Source organism: Canis lupus, chromosome 12 (assembly GCF_003254725.2).
Source record: "Canis lupus dingo isolate Sandy chromosome 12, ASM325472v2, whole genome shotgun sequence".
Classification (NCBI taxonomy): domain Eukaryota; kingdom Metazoa; phylum Chordata; class Mammalia; order Carnivora; family Canidae; genus Canis; species Canis lupus.
Window position 1 is genome coordinate 11,382,515 of NC_064254.1, and position 21,431 is coordinate 11,403,945.

General features: G+C 36.5%; 1 protein-coding gene across 7 annotated transcripts in view; it reads left to right on the forward strand.

Moving 5' to 3' along the window:
* The window catches only part of UBR2 (ubiquitin protein ligase E3 component n-recognin 2), a 129,675-nt gene that overhangs the window by 95,768 nt on the left and 12,476 nt on the right, over positions 1–21,431 (forward strand). For 4 of the 7 annotated variants that reach the window (XM_025418802.3, XM_025418801.3, XM_049092570.1 and 1 more), the window contains 16 exons: positions 1,142–1,244; positions 3,482–3,591; positions 3,702–3,782; positions 4,108–4,286; positions 5,141–5,340; positions 7,299–7,392; positions 8,054–8,215; positions 9,661–9,764; positions 10,451–10,529; positions 12,993–13,141; positions 13,507–13,562; positions 16,555–16,651; positions 16,904–16,971; positions 18,499–18,634; positions 19,361–19,451; positions 20,535–20,665. In XM_025418802.3, the coding sequence (XP_025274587.1) occupies positions 1,142–1,244; positions 3,482–3,591; positions 3,702–3,782; positions 4,108–4,286; positions 5,141–5,340; positions 7,299–7,392; positions 8,054–8,215; positions 9,661–9,764; positions 10,451–10,529; positions 12,993–13,141; positions 13,507–13,562; positions 16,555–16,651; positions 16,904–16,971; positions 18,499–18,634; positions 19,361–19,451; positions 20,535–20,665 (1,840 nt within the window). Of the gene's footprint in view, positions 1–1,141; positions 1,245–3,481; positions 3,592–3,701; positions 3,783–4,096; positions 4,287–5,140; positions 5,341–7,298; positions 7,393–8,053; positions 8,216–9,660; positions 9,765–10,450; positions 10,530–12,992; positions 13,142–13,506; positions 13,563–16,554; positions 16,652–16,903; positions 16,972–18,498; positions 18,635–19,360; positions 19,452–20,534; positions 20,666–21,431 lie in introns of those variants that run through there. The other 3 variants (XM_025418803.3, XM_025418807.3, XM_049092571.1) reach the window with 3 other exon arrangements.

Below are 21,431 nucleotides of genomic sequence, written 5' to 3' on the forward strand. Positions count from 1 at the left end.
ATATAGACAACACACACATATCTCCTTCCAAGATTGGGGAGCAGGATAAGAGCAGTAAAGATACAAATAAAATCGATGTAATTTTATATTTTCCTAGAAGTCTGGTAAGGGTTTTTTTTGTGAGATTTAAGAACTGTAAAAATCTTCATAAATTATGTGGTATTAGAAATAGAAGTATGAGGATGCCTGGGTGGCTCAGCGGTTGAGTGCCTGCCTTTGGCTCAGCATCATCCCAGTCCATTATCGAATCCTGCATCGGGCTCCATGTGAGGAGCCTGCTTCTCCCTCTGCCTATGTCTCTGCCTCTCTCTCCTTGTGTCTCTCATGAATAAATAAATAAAATCTTAAAGAAGGAAGGAAGGAAGGAAGGAAGGAAGGAAGGAAGGAAGGAAGGAAGGAAGGAAGGAAGGAAGGAAGGAAGGAAAGGAAGAAGAAGAAGAAAGAAAGAAAGAAAGAAAGAAAGAAAGAAAGAAAGAAAGAAAGAAAGAAAGAAAGAAAGAAAGAAAGAAGAAAAAATCTGAGATGATTAAGATTTTTAGTTCTTAGAGAAACTAGAGAATATTATACACTAGATCATTACATGATAGATGCTTTCAGCTCTAATTATTTGGTCACTGATTCTTAGAAGATTTTTTTTTTAAGACTGTAGTGTAGAGATGTCATAAAACTGAGAAGGACGTATTACATGAACTTACTCTAAGAATTTGCAGTTGAATTTTCTTCCTAGGTGACATGGAAATTTTTGTTTCCTTAATGAGAATTTTTTTATTAGAAAACAAAATTTAGAGTTTGAATTTAATAAAAATTAGTACTTCAAATTATTTTTTATTGCACTTAGTCTTTAGTAGTTTGCTTTATCTTTTTTCAGTGGTGAATCCTTTTTTATTACCGCTTATAAAAATACATGCTTGGGCAGCCAGGGTTGCTCTACGGTTTAGCACCGCCTTCAGCCCAGGGCCTGATCCTGGAGACCCGGGATTGAGTCCCATGTCAGGCTCCCTGCATGGAGCCTACTTCTCCTTCTGCCTGTGTCTCTGCCTCTCTCTCTCTGTGTCTCTCATGAATAAATAAACAAAATCTTTTTTTAAAAAAAAGTGCTTGATTTTTGATTTACTAAAAGTTACAAAACATTTTATTCAAGGTGTTACATTTAATTGGAATGGCACTACAAGAAGAAAAACAGCATTTAGACAATGTCACAGAAGAGCATGTAGTAACATTTACCTTCACTCAGAAGATATCAAGTATGTATATACTTTTTACTAAACTAATTGAAGATACTACTGATTTTAAATATGTAGTATAACCTCTTATTTGCTCATATAGATTCTAAATAGATTATAGTAAATCCAGATTTCTGAGGTTATATGTACTCATCTGTGTGTTAAAGGTACTATATCATATCCTGATCCTGATGTATTTTCATAAAAATACTTAGGGACTGCACATACTTAAAATACATAAATTTTAATTCATAAACTGAAAGCATTAATGAGGAGTCCTTAGCTTGAAATCGGTATAGCACATACATTTAATTCTCAGATATGCTTTGAAAATACAAAGTTTACTATCAGGGTTTCATTTTTAAATTCTTGCTATTATAAAGACATATTACTAAAAATAAGAAAATTAGCTATAGAGGATTAGATTATCATTTTATATATAAAGTAATGTGATTTTTTTTAAGAAGGCCAGAAGACTTTTCTTTTAGCTTTTTATTGTTAAAAATTTTAAACACAGGCAAATGTTGGTACAGGAAACATCCATATACCTACCACCTAGACTTAGTAGTTAGTATTTTGCTATATTTTCTTTAATATTTGCACACTTTTTTAAAGCATTTGTTTCAGCCATCATATTTCATCTCTAAGAAAAGCCTTTCATATTTCATCTCTAAAGAAAAGCCTTTCCTCTCTTGATTTTCAGAATAAGCATTTGGTCTAATAGTTGCCTTCAGGGGTTACAACCATGAGGCTTCTTTGTTCACTTAGGATTGTTGTGCTTTGCTTTTTAATATTACTCTTGGGTTTTCATTTACTCCATTTTTTATAGTCACATATGATCAAGGTTCCTTTAAAAAAAAAAAAAAAGATTCTTTTTGATGCTCAAATTGCCAGTTTTGGTCAGTGGGAATCTGTTCAGTTGGCTTCCCTGCCCTTTTGACCCTAGCCCGTTAGTATTTGAGCACACCTTACTTTCTGGCACAAAAGATGCCCCAGACTCATCTTATACTTTCCCTGCCCCAGACCTGCAATCCACCATTTGCTCAGATATTTAAATGAATTTATACTAGGAGTTTCAGCAGGTGGTGTAATGGATAGTAATACCCATTATAGGTATTAAACTATAATTTCATCCACGCATCTCTCTATAACATCAGATTCTCTTTGTCTCTCTCTTTCTTTCAGCAATCATTTTCTCTAGAACTTTAGATCTGAACTTTAGATCTGAAAGAATATTAAAGATCACATAGTTCAATCTCTTGCCCTCTTAGGAATATTTTGCCCAAATGGCAGCACTTAAACCAAGAAAGTCAATAACTGGACATTTTTTACTATAAAACTAAATTAGCAAAAAAAAAAAAAAAACTAAATTAGCTAACATTTAGATTAAGTGTACTCTTGATGTGGACTTATATGTCTTATATGTCTTTTCCTCAAATAAAGAAATAACTTACAGAAGAAGAAATGCATTTTATTTTAAATCTAGGTTTTATTAAAGGGCCAAAACAAGGGGCACCTGGGTGGCTCAGTTGATTAAGCATCTGCCTTCAGCTCAGATCACGATCCCAGGGTCCTGAGATCTAGCCCCATGTGGAGCTCTCTGCTCAGCTGGGAGTCTGCTTCTCCCCATCCCTCTGCCTGCTGCTCCCCCTGCTTGTGTTTGCTCTCTCTGTCAAATAAATTAATTAAAACCTTAAAAAAAAACAAAAACAGGCCAGGGTAGCCCGGGTGGCGCAGCCATTTAGTGCCGCCTGCAGCCCAGGGTGTGATCCTGGAGACCCCGGATCGAGTCCCACGTCAAGCTCCCTGCATAGAGCCTGCTTCTCCCTCTGCCTGTGTCTCTGCCTCTCTCTCTCTGCCTCTCATAAATAAATAAATAAAATCTTTAAAAAAAAAAAAAGGGCCAAAATAAGTTGATGTATTTTTACACACACATCCTTGTAATCTAGTTCATTTCTTACACTTTTTAAAATCTCAGACCTTTTAGCTGGGTTTTTATTTAATTGCTAAAGGCTATGTTAAAATAATCACTTGGTGTAAGATGTCCATTTTGAATGATTAAAGCATTCTAGTTGTTAACTTGTTTTTAAGTACAGATACATCACATTCTTAAGAAGTATTGAAAATCTCTAATAAGTAGAGCTGTAAATAAATGATGGGCAGATGATGTTATAAGCAACCTTATCTTCTTGTGCATAGTAATAAACACTGTGAAATATTAGTTGTTATTGTGCCTTTTTTTTTTTTTTCTGCCTTAGAACCTGGTGAAGCACCAAACAACTCCCCTAGCATATTAGCTATGCTGGAAACACTACAGAATGCTCCCTACCTAGATGTCCACAAAGATATGATTAGATGGATATTAAAGGTACAATTTCTGGCATCACTTTGCTTTTCATGAGAAACATTCAGTGTTTGTTATCTTTAAATTTTGATAATATTTCATAGCTTCCAAATAACTGACACTTTTTGTCATAGACTTTTAATGCTATTAAGAAGATAAGAGAGAGTTCATCCACCAGTCCTGTGGCAGAGACTGAAGGAACCATAATGGAAGAGGTATAAAAAGCAAATGAGGTCCTACTGAAGGATTGTAGCAAGTTCACTATAAACAACTAAACTTATCTGTAATAAGTTGGTAGTTGATGTTATTCACAAAAAATGTGAATTCCAAACAATGTGCCACTTTTTATTTGTTGTAGCAATTTTTTTTTCTGTGTCTATCCTTTTTTTTAAAACAGGCTAAAAAAATCTTTTCTCTTGTTTAGATAAGTAAGATTATTAAATAGTTTTTAAGTAGTAGTTACAATCAAGACAGTTCTGCTTTGGGGCAAAAATGTTAATTTGGTATCTAATGGTCTAATTAAATGAAGCATACTTTCAGAGTTCAAGAGACAAAGACAAAGCTGAGAGGAAGAGAAAAGCTGAGATTGCCAGACTGCGCAGAGAAAAGATCATGGCCCAGATGTCTGAGATGCAGCGGCACTTTATTGATGAGAACAAAGAACTCTTTCAGCAGACATTAGAACTAGATGCCTCTACTTCTGCTGTTCTTGATAATAGGTAAAAAAATAATTAACATTTTTTTATCTCTTGACCATTGGTTCTCAAATGGGAAAGATGTTGGGTTTTATTCCTTATAAGTCATTTTTAATCTGAAAGTAATTTAGAAGGATTGGTAGGCGAATAGGAATTACCCATAGAATTTTAGTTTTTAGTATACATTTATGAGTATATCTCCAACTATAGATAAGATACCATGTGTATGCTCAAAATGATGTGTCACACAGAACACCCTTGACATTCAAAGAATGAGTGCACAGGGGCGCCTGGGTGGCTCAGTTCGTTGAGCATCCAACTCTTTTTTTTTTTTTTAAGATTTTATTTATTTATTCATGAGAGACACAGAGAGAGAGGGGCAGAGACACAGGCAGAGGGAGAAGCAGGCTCCACGCAGAGAGCCCGACACAGGACTTGATCCTGGGTCTCCAGGATCAGGCCCTGGGCTGAAGGCGGCACTAAACTGCTGAGCCACCCGGGCTGCCCAGAGCATCCAACTCTTGATTTTGGCTCAGGTTATGATCCCAGGGTCGTGAGATCGAGCCCTGCGTCAGGAATCTCCTTGAGATTCTCTCCCTCTGTACCTCGCACGCTCTCTTTCTCTCTCAAATAAATAAATCTTAAGAAAAAAAAGAATGAGTGTACTAGGCTCAGTTAACTGAGTGTCTGGCTTCTGTGTTGCATATTGGATTGCTGTGAGGGTTATAGGAGATGGTTTCATATATATGAGTGACTTCTACCAGTTCAAATCATCAAAACCACACATGTTTAATATGTACATACCTAAAGTCTACTGCTTTATGATTAAATGGAAACTTCTTAGGCTCATTCATGAAACTTGTATTCTTTTATTGCAGCCCTATGGTTTCAAATATGGCACTTACAGCTTTGGGGCCAGCACAAACTCAGGTCCCTGAACAGAGACAGTTTGTTACCTGTATATTGTGTCAAGAGGAGCAAGAGGTGAAGGTGGAGAGCAAGGCAATGGTTCTTGCAGCATTTGTTCAAAGATCAACTGTATTATCAAAAAATAGGAGTAAATTCATTCAGGATCCAGGTAAGTCATAGCTAGATCCTCTCCTCCCTCTCAGTGACTGCTGCTCAGTGTGGCAAAGAAATTTTATTAAGCTATTAATAACTCCATAGGTTCAGTGGCATCTTAGGCAAAAATTTTCCAGTTGACAGATGTGGAAACACTCCAGAAGTTAAGTATCAGCCATGAATTACATAGCTGGTAAATAACAGATTTTCAAAAGAAAGCTTTTCTTTGTGATACAGTGTTAGCATACTTGGTACTTAGCAGTCTTTCCCATTTTTCAATACACTTGTAAAGTCCTAATAATTAGTTGCCACACTGAAACAATAATTTTGTCTACTGGATAAATCCAAAGTGGAATCTCTTGGGAACCAATCTTGGGAATCTCGCTGGCAACCGAGTTGCCTATAAAAAACGGTCCTTGAACCAGATTCTGATGCAAAGTAGTGATAATATCACTGATAGGGTTCCCCAGAAAGCAGACTCTTGAAATAGAGATGACCATGCAGGACATTTATTTGGGAAAGCCTTGGAATCAACATCTGTGGAATGGAAAGGAAGGAAGCAGGTTTAGGCAAAGGGAGAAGTTGAGCTTTAATGCAATTCCTCAAAGGCTTCATCCCACCCCACTGGAACTCTGGGGCCAGATGGCCCTTCAAAGGGGTCCTTATTTGGAGAAGGGGAATTGCGTCTTTAAATCCCAACACTGATCAGTGACTGGTTGTTGGCCACCTCTGGAAAGAGGTGTGACTTTGAGCTAAGCAGGTGCCCTTAAAAAGGAATAACAGTTAAGTGCCCTCTTCCAACTGCTAAGGAGGGAATAAGTCATTCATTCCTCCAGGAGCATCTAAGCTGCAGACACTTTTATATCTCTACTCTTAGACTTGTTTATATGTCATATGCCTCAACAATTCCAGTAAACTTGAGAGTGAGAACTGTGTCTTAGGAATTTCCAAAGCACTTATTTAGCAAGTGCCTTTTACTTTGTAGAATTGAAAACCTGCTGGTAGGATAGCTTTTTCTCTGTAAGGAAAGTCTTCTTACAGTGTAGCTAGCCCTCAAGAGCCTAGCTGAAAAAGATTGATCTGCTTCATCTTAAAAAATAATCATTTGAACTAAGCAATTTATAAATTTCATTGAAAGCCAGAGATAAAGTTATCAATTTTATTTAATTATTTTGTGAAGAAAAAGCTTTTGCTCTAAGATTTTCCAGATGCTTTCACAATTTATATCGGGAAAGATCTTTTTTTATCCTATGACATTTGTACTGTTCTAGTATATAAAGCAAATTAAAACTTGAATAATTCTTTATAGAATGTTATGGAATTTCTAAGACTATGCTAATTTATATAGAGAATTCCAGAAAGAAGCCAGGCACCCATCTTAAGTTTGTCTTCATGTTATCATCTCCTTTGAATATAAAAATTAGCATCAGAAGACTGTTTACTCTTTTTCCCCCCATCTGGGCTGCTAGTCCTGGGCATTTGGCTTTGGCTCTGGTAAAGTAGATTGTGACTATTCTTTGCATGAGTGTCTTAAGCAGAATCTCCTCTAGGGGGCGCCCCATTAATGCCAAAACAACTTTTTTGTTGCAGATCTTAAGACCCAGCTATCCTAAAGTATTAAAGGCAGCCCCGGGGAAGAATCTCCCACTTAATAAGCTCAGGAATTTTGGAAGGAATGGTGCCCTCAAAGCGTGGAAGAGTAGAGATGTATAATACAGAATTCTAGTTTCAGTTAACAAATCAGGGATGTTTAATTTGCTCAGGGTGTTGAAAATTAGAGAGTCTTGCTTTCTCAGTAATCCAGGGTCTTGCATAAATTACTGGTATCTCAAAGGAATAAACTAGCATTTCATTTCAAGTTTACAAACACCTATCAAGGATTTCACAATTTAAAGTTGTACCTTTATTATAGGAAGATTAAATGCTTGGTTTTTTGTTTTGTTTTGTTTTTTGTTTGTTTGTTTTGTAATGCAGAAAAATATGATCCATTATTCATGCACCCTGATCTGTCTTGCGGAACACACACTGGTAGCTGTGGGCACATTATGCATGCCCATTGTTGGCAAAGGTAATTTATATTCTTAATATTAGTCAAGAGAAGCTTATCCGAAGGCTCAAAATTAACTTTTTAAGTAAAAGACATTTCATTCCAAAAAAAGAGAACTAGAGATGCTGAAGGAAAAAACTGCATATCACTACCTAATAACAACTAAAATTGAGTTGCTTTGTCATACATGTGAAACGAGTATCTTAGAAACTTCATAGTATGTCAGATATATCTTTAAATGTGGGGATCTGTATTAGCTAACAAACTGGATGAAGAAAAAGATTTTTTCGGTGGCATAAACCCTAGATGAGTAATGTCTTTCCAGGGTGTTCCTCTTGATTTGAAAGGTGTTAGTACTTGCCTTATTACTTCCTGAGATTGTCCCGGCTCCCCAACCTAAGATGGGATAACATCTAATTTGTTCTACTTTGGTGCTTTCTCTTCTGCAAAACCAACTAATCAATGCTATTATCTTAGCACTGTGCTCATTCAGTGATCATGCACTTGCGCTAGGAAGTCGCCACCAGCCCTAGGGAAGTGACAAGGCAGTACTGAGACCAAGAAATGTGAAGATTTTAATTCTTGTATTGTGGAAACAAATTAGTTAAAACGTTGAAGCTTGTGGCTCTCATTGAGAAAAATTACCATTGTTTTTGATACCTCATGTTCTCTAATTGTAAAGGTATTTTGATTCCGTTCAAGCTAAAGAACAGCGAAGGCAACAGAGATTGCGCTTACATACCAGCTATGATGTGGAAAACGGAGAATTCCTTTGTCCCCTCTGTGAGTGCTTGAGTAATACTGTAATTCCTCTGCTGCTTCCTCCACGAAATATTTTTAACAGGTAAATTTGGCCTCATAAACCTTTGTATTTAAGCAGTAGTTTTCCTTTGAAGATAATGAAATGATAAACCAGAGGGGAGAGAATCACACTAGGTAATCGCATAATGTTTTCCAGATTCTTTTTTTTTGTAGTCATTCTTTTGGTATTCCTGTGAAATATGACTTTAGTTTTTAGAAAGGAACGGGCCAAATTTAATAGTTTCTTGGTCACCCATAATACATTATAGAAGGTGTAAAATTCTCATGTATTTATGAAAATTATATCCTTTATTTCTAGGACTCTAAATCTCTTCCTCATACTTTGCAAGATATACTTAGTAAATTGATGGGGGATGGAGGAGCTGTTTCAACTGAATTTATTGAATATTCTAACAAATGTAATTTTTTACACTCTACTGGTTGATAATACCTCAGGAGTTGGGCCAAAATATGAAAATCTGTTGACATTTTCAAAATGGAAAATTTTTACTTCATAATTTCTAGGATGTTTCTAGTTAATAGAAGTATTGCACATTCTCAGTTCAATATGAATTTGATACTCTCTTCTCTTCAAAACTGGGTTTTATATCTCGGTTTAGAATTACACTGTCTACCTTACCTACACAAATACTAATTAAGTTTTGTGCATATTAAACATTATTAATTTCTGTGCTATTTGGATCCAACTCAAAGCAGAGTTCTTTTCAATTTTAGGAATTCAAACTATGATGTCTTAGTTTATGCTACCACAAAATCTTCTTAAAACATTAGTAGATTTGAGTATAAGCTTATAAGCTCACACTTTTTAATCATAACAGAAAATCATGACTTACCTCTGCATTTGAATTGATAAATTAATCATTGTTAGATTAAGGATTCACTGCATATCAGAAGAAAATTATATTTGTTGTATTTCACACATCACTTTAGTTGTTTTTCTTTTCCCCCCCATGAAGGTCAATTACAACATAGTTCATGAAGAATACAGGCTTTTTTGGAGTCTGATATACCTGGGTTTGAATGCTAGATCTGTCCTTGATGGGGTTGTAATCAAGTTACATAGCTCTAAACCTCAGTTTCCTCATCTGTAAAATGGGGAAAATAATGTAACCTATTTCATAAGAGTATTTTGAAGATTAAACCTAATACTATAAAATGCTTTTACTAAGTGTCACATAATAAACACTCAGTAAATACTAGCAAATTCTAGTACTGTGAAAAAATGAAATTTTTGACAAATAACGTTATTAGCATTATAGTGACAATATCTTTTCATGTCTATTGGCAAATATCTATTCTAATTTTTTTAAGGCACCGAATTTTCCCCTAGCTTTTTTTTTTTCTTTTTTTTTGGAAGTGTGTTTAAACTATTATGCCTATGAGCATAATAAAGTGCATAATTATAGAGTCTTTTTGTATCTTAAACTAAGCAACAGAATACTAAACAGTCTCTATAATCTTCTCTAGCAGGTTAAATATTTCAGACCAACCAAAACTGACTCAGTGGATTAGAACAATCTCTCAGCAAATAAAAGCATTACAGGTTCTTAGGAAAGAAGAAAGTACTCCTAGTAAGTTCTGATAAGTTCATTTTTCCCCTAAAATCTGAGATTGTTGGAAAATGTAGCTCCAGAAGAAATTATTTAAGAATATTTTAATTTAAAAGTGAAACCTCTCATTTTAAAATTTGACTTATTCTAATTTTCTTTGTCTTAATGAACTAGTTTTGACTTACCACATTATTCCTTATTTCTTGAAAAACACAAGCTCATGTGAAGTTTATAATAAATACTTCTCACTTATTCCCCCATTTTATTGAAGAGCTTCTGGGGGTGGGGGAATGTAACTGAGTGTTGCAGAGCCAGCTTTAGTTCTGATGGGCTGACTTGCTTTATTGTTGGCATTACCAAAGACTTACCAAGTTTCATAAATATGTACTACATTTAACGACCTTGTGGGAAAGCAGTCTGAGTAGATTTTGTATCACTGGTTTTTATAAAAACAAAATAGCATACCTTCCTTACTTCCCCTAGCTGTGTTCTAGTGGCTATACTATTAGGAAAAGCATAGTTGACTGCAGAAGGTGCCTCGGTCAATCAGCAGTAGTATTTCTCATGCTTTGAATGTACCTTAGGCCACTTTTTATTAATGGTAATCTTTCCTGTCATTTTTTAATTTCTTTGACCTATATTTAGGATGAAATTTATAGAAATACTATAGACTGATGAATAATAATATAAAATGGTTATCTCTGTAGATACTGCTTCTTCAAAGAATTTAGAGAATATGGATGAATTGCAGTTCCCTGAAGGGTTTAGGCCTGATTTTCATCCTAAGTGAGTATATTATTTTATTTCTTTCGAATTTGTTCCACTTAAAAAAATTTAGTGGTTAGAATATTATTTGTCAAACTAGGGAGCAAAACATTATGGTACATTGATCTTGAAATCTGAGGTTTAAGGATTAAATGTTGATACTTACTGCAGGTATATTGATAAAAACTGAAGAACCATGTGACATGCTTTCCTCTCACCAACCTCTCTTAGTCTACATTGCTGACTTCCTGCTCTGCCCTTCATCTGGCTCTCCTCAGCAACAAATCAGTACATCTAAATCCAAACTGCTCAGCTCCCCCCAAGTCCTGTACTTTCCTTCTGACTTTCATATTTCTGGTGATGGCCCCACCAATGTCATAGTAACCCAGGATCAAAGCCAGAATATTTTCAGCCCTGTTTTATTATAAAGTACAGTATAGGTTCTAGGGACAAACTACAACTGCTTGATTCAGTTCCCAGCAGCACTAGTTGCTAGCTATGTGATGCTTTTCAAATTGCTTGACCTCTCTGTACCTCAGTTTCCTCATCTGTAAAGTGAGTACTAATATCTACCTTACGTTGTGAAGATAAAGTGACATAATGCATGTAAAGCTACCAACTAGAAAAAACGTGAGTCTTGCCTCCCACATCGCCTACCTCCATCCCCATCCCTAGTCCTATGATACTGTTTGTTCTGCCATTTACTTCTATATATCGAATTCAAATGCTTAGGTGACTGTCTTTTGATTTATTGTTTTTACACCATTATCTTTCTGTTGACTATTTAAAATTCAACCCTTACCTCTATCTACCCTATCCACTGCTCTTCACGACTATCCAAGTAGAGTTATTTCACAATTTTTAGTTAAACTGGTTAGCAATTTTTACATTTTAATGGTCTTTACTAATAGAAGCTTTACTAATAGAAGCTTTATGATTTTATTTCCTTTCTTATATAACATTATCTTTCTGGTGGTTGATAATCACCTTATTTCTTTCGTGTACTTGGTTTTTATATGTATATATTACTTTTCTGTGCACACACCCGTGGTGTAATAGCTCTCTCAGATGTCTAGCAGTAACTTTTCTCAGTGCTCAGATACATCAGATGATCTTTTGTTCTGGAACCTGTGTCCTCCTGCCCTGATCAGGACAAGGTACCCTGAGACTTCCAAGCCTGGCCATTCCCTTCATATTTCCCTGCATCTCAAATCATGCTCTTTCTTAATTTATTCCCTTGTTTTGCACAGGTGACCCTTCAGATTCCTAAGAAAGGATGCCTGGGTGTTAAATTTTCATGTCTGAAAATATAATTATTTATCCATATGCTTGGTTGATGGCTTGGGTATAGAATTGTAGGCTAGAAGTAATTTTTCATCTAGATTTTCAAAGTACTGTTCTCCAAATTCTAGCATCTATTGAGAAATTAATGCTATTCTGATTCCTGTTCCTTTATGACTATTACTTCCCTTTAATTCCCAGTGTTCTAAAATTTCTCTGTGATGTTCCTTGATATATGAATCTTTTCCGCATCCATTTTACTACGTTTTCAGTTGACTTTTTGAAGATTCATATCCTTTAAGTTATGAGAATTGTTTTGTTTCTTAGTCTTCTTTTGGTTTTTCTGTTCTTTGAGACAGTCCTACTGTTAGCTCACTGTTGGCCCTCTTAGGCTGATCCTCTAAATTTCTTGCAGGTTTGCTGGCTTCTGTACTGTTTTCCCTGTATTTTTTGTTTCTGCCTATTTGTTTAGGTTTATCTCTCTGATGCTTGATTTTTTCTTTAAATGTGTACTGGTCCTCAAGTGGCTGTTCCACAGTAAGTCATGAAAAAGCTCATTGATGCCTGGTAGGCAGGCTGGAGTTTGCTGACCTGTGAACTGATCAGGCACCTACTGCTCTTACTTGGGATCCCCAGATGCCTATTTGTAAAATGGCTCCCCCCAAGGCTTCTTTGCTGGAGAGACTAACATCTTTGGCAGTGGGTATACATTGCCAGTGTTCTTAAAATGGAGATAGAGGTCAAGGATTGTTTTTAAGGTTCAGTATGTAGGCTTCCACCAAATACCTTATTTTCAGTCCTGGGTCTCACCCCTACCCACCAAAATAAAGTATAACTCCTCTTATTCAGGGACAGTTTGCATGTCTTTAATTCCCGCTTTGCACACTCTGTTTTTTAAATAGCGTAAGTGGTTCAATTCCAACATAGCAAATGGCTGTTAAGAAACTAAACCATTAGGGATGCCTGAGTGACTCAGTGGTTGAGCGTCTGCCTTCAGCTCAGGTCATGATCCTGGGGTCTTGGGATCAAGTCCCACATTGGGCTCTCCATAGGGAGCCTTCTTCTCCCTCTGCCTGTGTGTCTCTGCCACTCTCTCTGTCTCTCATGAATAAATAAATAAAATCTAAAAAAAAAAAAAAAACTAAACCATTTAATTAACATGAACACATTGTTTTAAGCTAATTCCATACATGTTTACTTCAGGAACCCTTATTCTGAGAGCATAAAAGAAATGCTAACAACATTTGGAACTGCTACTTACAAGGTGGGACTAAAGGTTCATCCCAATGAGGAGGATCCCCGTGTACCCATAATGTGTTGGGGTAGTTGTGCATACACCATCCAAAGCATAGGTAAGAGATTTATAGTTGTGTCTCTCGCTAAGTCACAAGCATGTGCTAACATGAATTATGTGTAGAAGCCTGTACTTAAATGAGATGTGTAAAGTGGCAAAAGTATAAAGAAATCAAGACTTTGAAGTAGGAAGTAAATACAGACCCAATATTAGATTGATAGTTTATAAATAAAGCACAGCAAGAGAATTCATTTTGGTGGTGCTTATAACTTCTTGTTTCTTAAGAGGATGTGTTTTTAATTTTACTTTTCATCCACAGTTAATTCTTGTGAAATGACTTAAAAGATTTCAGAACCTGACAGTATTGTGCTTTCAAATGTACATAACATCAAACTCATCATCTTAACCATTTTTAATCTGCAGAAAGAATTTTAAGTGATGAAGATAAACCATTATTTGGTCCTTTGCCTTGCAGACTGGTAAGTTGTCAGTTTACTCAGTTCACAGAATGGTGAAATGGAAATTTAGTAGTTCTACTTTTTTCAATCTTAAAAACCTGAAATAGTTATTTAAGCATAAGTTCACTCCTTTCATAGCAAAGCCCATTTTCTGTAACAATAGTGAAGAAGTAATGTTTGTGGTTTAATTTTCCATGATTTTCTTTTTTTTTTTTTTTTAATTTTATTTATTTATGATAGTCACACAGAGAGAGAGAGAGGCAGAGACATAGGCAGAGGGAGAAGCAGGCTCCATGCACCGGGAGCCCGACGTGGGATTCGATCCCAGGTCTCCAGGATTGCGCCCTGGGCCAAAGGCAGGCACCAAACCGCTGCGCCACCCAGGGATCCCCCATGATTTTCTTTTAAATAGACTTCAGCTCTTTTCATCCAGAGATCTTAGTTAAACATGCGAAAAATGGAAAACTAAAAACTGTTCTCGTTCTTGAATTTTTAGTGCTATAGTTGGAAATATAAAAAAAACATACCTGGGGATCCCTGAGTGGCTTAGTGGCTTGGCGCTTGCCTTTGGCCCAGGGCATGATCCTGGGTGGGGTCCCAGGATCGGGTCCCACATCGGGCTCCCTGCATGGAGCCTGCTTCTCCCTCTGCTTATGACTCTGCCTCTCTCTCTCTATTTCTCCTGAATAAATAAAATCTTAAAAAAAAAAAAAAATAGAAATACCTAAGCCACTTTGGACTTGGAATATCTGGAAGTAGACTTGATATTAAAACTGTCCTGGGGATCCCTGGGTGGCCCAGCAGCTTAGCGCCTGCCTTCAGCCCAGGGCGTGATCCTGGAGTTCCAGGATCAAGTCCCACATCGGGCTCTCTGCGTGGAGCCTGCTTCTCCCTCTGCCTGTGTCTCTGCCTCTCTCTCTCTCTCTCTCTTTCTCTCATAAATAAATAAAATCTTTTAAAAAATAAATAAATAAAATAAAATAAAAAACTGTCCTGAATTGTATCTTTATAGTAAATCAGCAGAATGATAGTTCTTAACTATGAAGTATATGATATAATGTTATGACATATCAGCATTGACTGTGATATTTTCTGCTACAATAAGTAAGAGTTGGTAATATGTTGATTATTAAAAAGATAATCTAGTTATCCATCTAGTTGGTCAGCAGAGTTTGTTGAATTCCTCTCCTATATATTTGTCCTATCCCTTTCATACATACTCCTACTTGTCTGGTTCAGCCTCACATCATTTCTTGACTAGAGTATTATAGCAGTCTCTATTCTGAATCTTTTTTCCTAATACAATATCAAAGGGTTCCTCCAAAAAGTAACAGTGACTATATCTCTTAAACTTTTTTTTAACGTTTGTTTGTTTGTTTGTTTGTTTATTTATTTATTTATTTATGTAAGTAATCTCTATACTCAGTGTGGAGCTTGAACTCACAACTCCAAGATCAAGAGTTGCATGCTCTTCTGAGCCAGCCAGGTGCCCCATCTCTTAAACTTCTTAACCTGTTTCTCCATTATCACCTCCTGCCAATCCCTGCATCCATGGTCCACGCTGGCAGAATCATTGCCAGTCCTCCCAGGCCTTCACCTCTGCTAAAGTGGCCCAAGCAGACTCTTCCTCTTTATGATGACTCTTCAAGCTTTGCTTTCCCGGAAAACCTCTGAGTCCTGTGAGTGGAATATCCCTCTTGTGAGCTCCTTGAGTACAGGAGAAGTGGGGTTAGTTTTTATTTTAAGATCTTCAAAACCAAGGCTAACATATATTAGTCCTCAATATTTGGTGAACCAAATAGCATTACAGAAAATTTGGAAAATAGGGGATCCCTGGGTGGCTCAGCAGTTTAGCGCCTGCCTTTGGCCCAGGGTGTGATCCTGGAGACCTGGGATCAAGTCCCATATCAGACTCCTGCATGGAGCCTGCTTCTCCCTCTGCCTGTGTCTCTGCCTTTCTCTCTCTCTCTCTCTCTCTCTCTCTCTCATGAATGAATAAAAATCTTTTTTAAAAAAAAAAGAAAATTTGGAAAATAGAGAATTAAGCAGGAAGAAAAAAAACTCTTGTTCACCACCTGTTTTTTCCATTAGCGTGTTTAAACTTGATTACAGTTGGTATTTACATGTAGTTTTGTTCCTGTTATATTCTTCAGTTTACATCAAGATTTTTCTCATTGTTGCTACATAGTCCCCATAATGATTTTTGATGGCTGCAGACACCCTGATTTGTTACATTCATCTTCTTGCCCATAGGTTCCCCAATATTTGGAAGATTTCCCACATTTTAGAGTATCTCTTTAGAATAAAAATAAAGAAATACTGCATCACCTTAGTTGTTTATAATCTGTCTCGATGCATATATCCTTTTCCATAGAGAACCAGCAGCTTGGTTTCAAGGAGATGCCTTTGGTTTATTCTGCATACAATTAGATATTATTCATTCCATGTTAGAGACATGTCATTACAGATGTGACAGATTCAGTTACAAACCCCCTAGAAAGATCCTAGAGAGATCTCACGTGCATCCAGCTTTGCTTTGACTAGCTGTGCTTTGAACTAGGATTCCTAAAAGAAGATAACTACAGTTGACCCTTGAACAACATACATGAATTTGAACTGAACAGGTTCACTTATACATGGTTTTTAATTTGTGTGTGTGTATAGTACCATAAATGTACTTTCTCTTCTTCATGATTTTTTTTTTTTTTTTTTTTTTTTTTTTTTTTTTCTTCTTCATGATTTTGTTTGTATTTCCTTTTCTCCGGCTTCTTTTATTGTAAGAATACAATATATTTAATACATGTAACATAAAAAATATGTTAGTCAACTACATCATCAGTAACTCTTCTCATCAGCAATTAAGTTTTGGGGAGGGGGGTGAAAGGTTATATTCAGATTTTCAACTGAATGTGACGGGAAGGGGCACAGCTCCCCCACCCCCTACATTGTTCAAGAATTAAATGTACCTTATATGCTGACTTCTTTGTTCATTGCATCAATCTCTTTATTTCAGGATGACTGTCTTAGGTCATTAACAAGATTTGCTGCAGCACATTGGACAGTGGCATCACTTTCAGTGGTGCAAGGACACTTTTGTAAACTTTTTGCATGTGAGTATGAACACCTCTGTACCATATATGTTATGGTAATTTCTCATCTTCTGTAATTTTTTTTTAGTGGTGCAACTACTCTCCATTATGAAAAATATTTTGGTAATACTGTTTATGTACAGGTTCTAGCTTATAAATTCATATACATGTTATAAAAAGATAAATTTAAACTAGGTTATATGCATTTTAAAAATAATTTCATATTTATGTTCACATATGAAATATGCTAATGTAATTTTTTAAACTGTTTAGCATTGGTGCCAGATGACAACCATGGAGACCTTCCATGCATATTAGATATCGACATGTTTCATTTATTGGTGAGTATCTTGTGATTTGTGTTGTTTTTTAAGATTTTATTCATTTATTCACGAGAGACAGAGAAAGGCAGAGGGAGAAGCAGGCTCCCTGATGATCAGGGAAGCTGATACAGGGCTTGATCCCAGGACCCCAAGACCACGATCCGAGCTGAAGGCAGACACTTAACCAACTGAGCCACCCAGGTGCCCCTATGCTGTGATTGGGGTTTAAAATTCTTTTTATTTTATGACAACTGTATCTTAGACTTGGTGACCAGTGTAGAGGCAGACAGGAGGAGTTGTCATCCATTATTCTTACTACTTCTGAGTATAATTCTTTTCCCAGAAGCCTCAAAAAAGAAAATGTTAAGGAATATAGTTGAGAGGCTTGACCTCTCTTATTTTGCTTTGTGACTGATGACTAAGATCAGTAATTTACCTCTTTGTTTTTTACCCATAAAGAAGTAGAAGTAACACTAGTAATATAAGGGCTGCTGCTGACTCAGAGTGCTCTGGGACAGGTAAACCCTATGGTCACATTACTTAGCAACAGACAGCCCTTTTCTGCGAATTAAGAAAAGGAATGTATTCTGAGCAGGTGCATCGGACAGGCAGGTGAGTCTTAGTGCCCAGACACAGCACTGGCTAAGCAGTGGGTGGCTGATTTTCAACCCCACCTTAGCTAGGTCACCTTTACACAGGACACTGAGTATACCACACACATAGCAACCCCATTTGCTGTCCCCATAATCTTTGGGCATTGGATTCTGAACCTTTAAATTGGTTAGTCCCTGTCTCAAATGATTGTGTCAGAACTCAGTGGAAAAAGCAGTGTAAAGAGCTTAGAGCACTCTGTCCCCAGTAAATGTTAGCTATTATTACTGTTTCTATGACTCCTATAAAGATTGTGCCACCACTGGCACCATTGGACAGGCAGCAGGTGGCTCACAAGCAAGCTAGCATTTATTGTGCACCTGACTGCTTTCACTTTCTTTATTAGTTAGCCCTTACATCCTTGCTACTGAGATATTAAAAACATATATATATTATTGCTAGTTTACCAGCAGGAAAACTGAGGCTCAAAGGTGTGAACTTGTCTAAAAAGCTCATAAGAGGAGCGGAATTCGGGACACCTGAGTGGCTCAGCAGTTGAGTGTCTGCCTTCGAGTCAGGGTGTGATCCTGGGTTCCAGGATTGAGTCCTACATCTGGCTCCTGTAGAGAGCCTGTGTCTCTGCCTCTGTCTGTGTCTCTCATGAATAAATAAATAAAATCTTTAAAAAAAATGAGCTAGAATTCATGTATTTTAACTAACAGTAAGGTATGTATTAGAAATCACTGGGCATATGAAACGGTGCTTATGAAGACTCCATTAGTCCGTAAGTCATTTCATGTAGCCAGTCCCAGAATTTCTACATGTGCCTTGTAACAATATAGATTTCTGAAGGGGATGGGCTGAGCTCAGAAGGGGATCATGTTAAGAAATTGGAAATATCTTCAAGTTTGGAAGGAAAGGTGACCTGTCTGACCCTTGGCATTTGGTATCTAGGTGGGCTTGGTGCTCGCTTTCCCTGCATTGCAGTGTCAGGATTTTTCTGGGATCAGCCTTGGCACTGGAGATCTTCACATTTTCCATCTGGTTACTATGGCACACATCGTACAGATCTTACTTACCTCGTGTACAGGTAACTCCTTTTTTTCAGATTCATGAAGGACAAAGTACTTGAGTTTTCTGTTTAAAAGAAAAGTAAGAAAAAAAAAAGAAAAGAAAAGGAAAGTAAGAGGAAGAGGTGCCTAGATGAGAAATGCGTAAATTATGATTAGGCTACTTCTTTTTTCTGTTGATCCTTATGTAGAAAGTTTTGAAACAAATTCCGTTCTATTAAAATCCCCTAGTGGGACACCTGGGTTGCTCAGCAGTTGAGCATCCACCTTCAGCTAGGGTGTGATCCCGTGGTCCCAGGATCAAGTCCCACATCAGGCTCCCTGCATGGAGCCTGCTTCTCTGCCTCTGTCTCTATCTCTCTGTGTGTGTGTGTCTCATGAATAAATAAAATCATAAATAAATAAATAAACAATACCCTAGCTATGTGAATGTTTTTCCTTTTATTTTTATTTTGTAAGTTCAGTAATAGTCTAGTACCATAGAATGTATATTTCGCTGATTTTATTCACAGGCTGCTTCCTGGCCTGCTGAAGCACATTTGCTTCCTCTCCTAAAGCCTCCTGGCTCCTTGTTAAGATGGAGATTGATACTATCTGAGCACTTGAGAGATTAAAGTTCTTTGTATTTTGTAGGAGTATTTTCAGATAATGTGCAAATATAGGAGTCCATTTGAGCACTTAAATGAAATGGTCCTTAATCTACTTCATAGGCAAATGTGAAGTACTAATATTTTCGTATCTTTCAGAAGAGAATGGCATGGATCAAGAAAATCCTGCTGGTGAAGAAGAATTAGCAGTTCTTGCTTTGTATAAAACACTTCACCAGTGTACAGGAAGGTAGGATCATGATCTTTACATCATCACAGTTCCCAAATATCAGTAAGTGATAGCATGAAAAAGGAATTCGTTTGTTGAAAAAGGGAAATTGCTGCCTGTTGACATGTTTAAAAGAGATGAGGAAGTGATCCACAGAACTCCAGACATTTTAATATAATAACATGATTGGAAATCTCTGAGAAAGGAGTAATTTGTAGAGCTTCCCACATGTATTTGGCCATGGAATCTTTCTTTTGCTCAGAGCATTTGGCAGTGACTAGTGGAAGTATAGAACTTACTTTGAAAAGTACTATTCTAAAATATATGTTGTCTCACAAGGAATTTTAAAATGCAAATTAAGTCAGCATAATATATTTTTAAGGTAATATCCAGGACTGGCCGGAGTGCAGGAAAATTACTAGAATTCCACATATTTTTGCAGCCATTTGGATTTGGTACAGCAGTTTGTTTCACTTAGCTTTTTAACAGTGTATGTCAAGAACCATAATATTTATTCTTTGAGTCACTCATTTCTGAGAGTGCACACTTAAAAAAATAATTAGACATATAGAAAAACCTATAGGCATAAAAAAGATGCACACCGTGATATTGTTTGTATTAGCAAAGAATTTAAAGCAATCACAGTGTTTGCTTACAAGGGAATAATTTGCTGAATATTATGATTGATGTATTCTTATATTATCAGAATATTATAGTTCTGATAAGAATTATGTTTTATGATGTTCTGAAAAACAAGTTAATTTTATATTTCATATGTTACAACTATAGCTACGTAAGACCTAGATGAGTGTGCAAATAGAAATAGCCAGAATAACAATGCTGATAAAAGTTTCTAGAATAGTGGGTAGTGTTTTATTTTCCAAATTTTCTCTTTATATAGCTATATTACTTTTATAAATTTTAATAAGAGCATTGGCAGCTATAGCACTATTTATACTTGACGTCCTGTAATGGGGCTGCCCGCTCCTTATATGCTTCTGTGCCACTGATTCCAAATAGCAGTTGTCCCTGTTTTCACACTGTGCTATAACTAGAATGACCTTTCCTCATTAGATTTCCCAATTATCATTTTTCTCTTTGTAGTGCCTTGAAAGAAATACCATCTGGCTGGCATCTATGGAGGAATGTCAGAAATGGAATCATGCCTTTCCTTAAGTGTTGCGCTTTGTTTTTTCATTACTTAAATGGAGTTCCTTCTCCACCTGAACTTCAAGGTAATTTCTAGTTTTCTTCAAAATGTGGGAAATGTAGGTAGTCTTTCACTCCAGCAGTTTATAATTAAGGTAACTTACAAAAATAAAAATTTAAGGGGCGCCTGGATGGCTCAGTCAGTTAAGCATCCAACTTTTGATTTCAACTCAGGTCATGACCTCAGTGTCATGAGATTGACCCCAAGTCAGGATTCATGCTGGGCGTGGAGCCTGTTTAAGATTCTCTCTCTTCAAAAAAAAAAAAAAAGATTCTCTCTCTTCCTCTCTGCCCCTCCCCACCCCACTCACGTATACTCTCTCAAAATAAAAACAAAAGAAAGAAAACTTACAAGGACACCTGGGTGGCTCAGTGGCTGAACGTCTACCTTAGGCTCAAGGTGTGATCCCGGGGTCCTGGGATCAAGTCCCTCATCAGGCTCCCTGTAGAGAGCCTGCTTCTCCCTCTGCCTATGTCTCTGCCTCCCTCTGTGTGTCTGTCATTATTAAATAAAATCTTTAAAAAAAAAGAAATAGAATAAAAAAATAGAATATAGCTGATTGTGGTGATGTACGCAAATATAGAATAAAATGCATATTTATATATATGTGTGATTTTATTTGCGTCTCAGTAAGTGTACTATTTTTATTTATAAAAATCTAGTTTTGCTTTCAGAGTTAAAATATTCAATTATATGTTATCCATAAACTGGGTTCTTCAGATAATAAAAGAGGATAACTCACAATGTCAAGTGTTTTCTAACTTGAAGTGTGTGGCATTAATGTTCAGAAT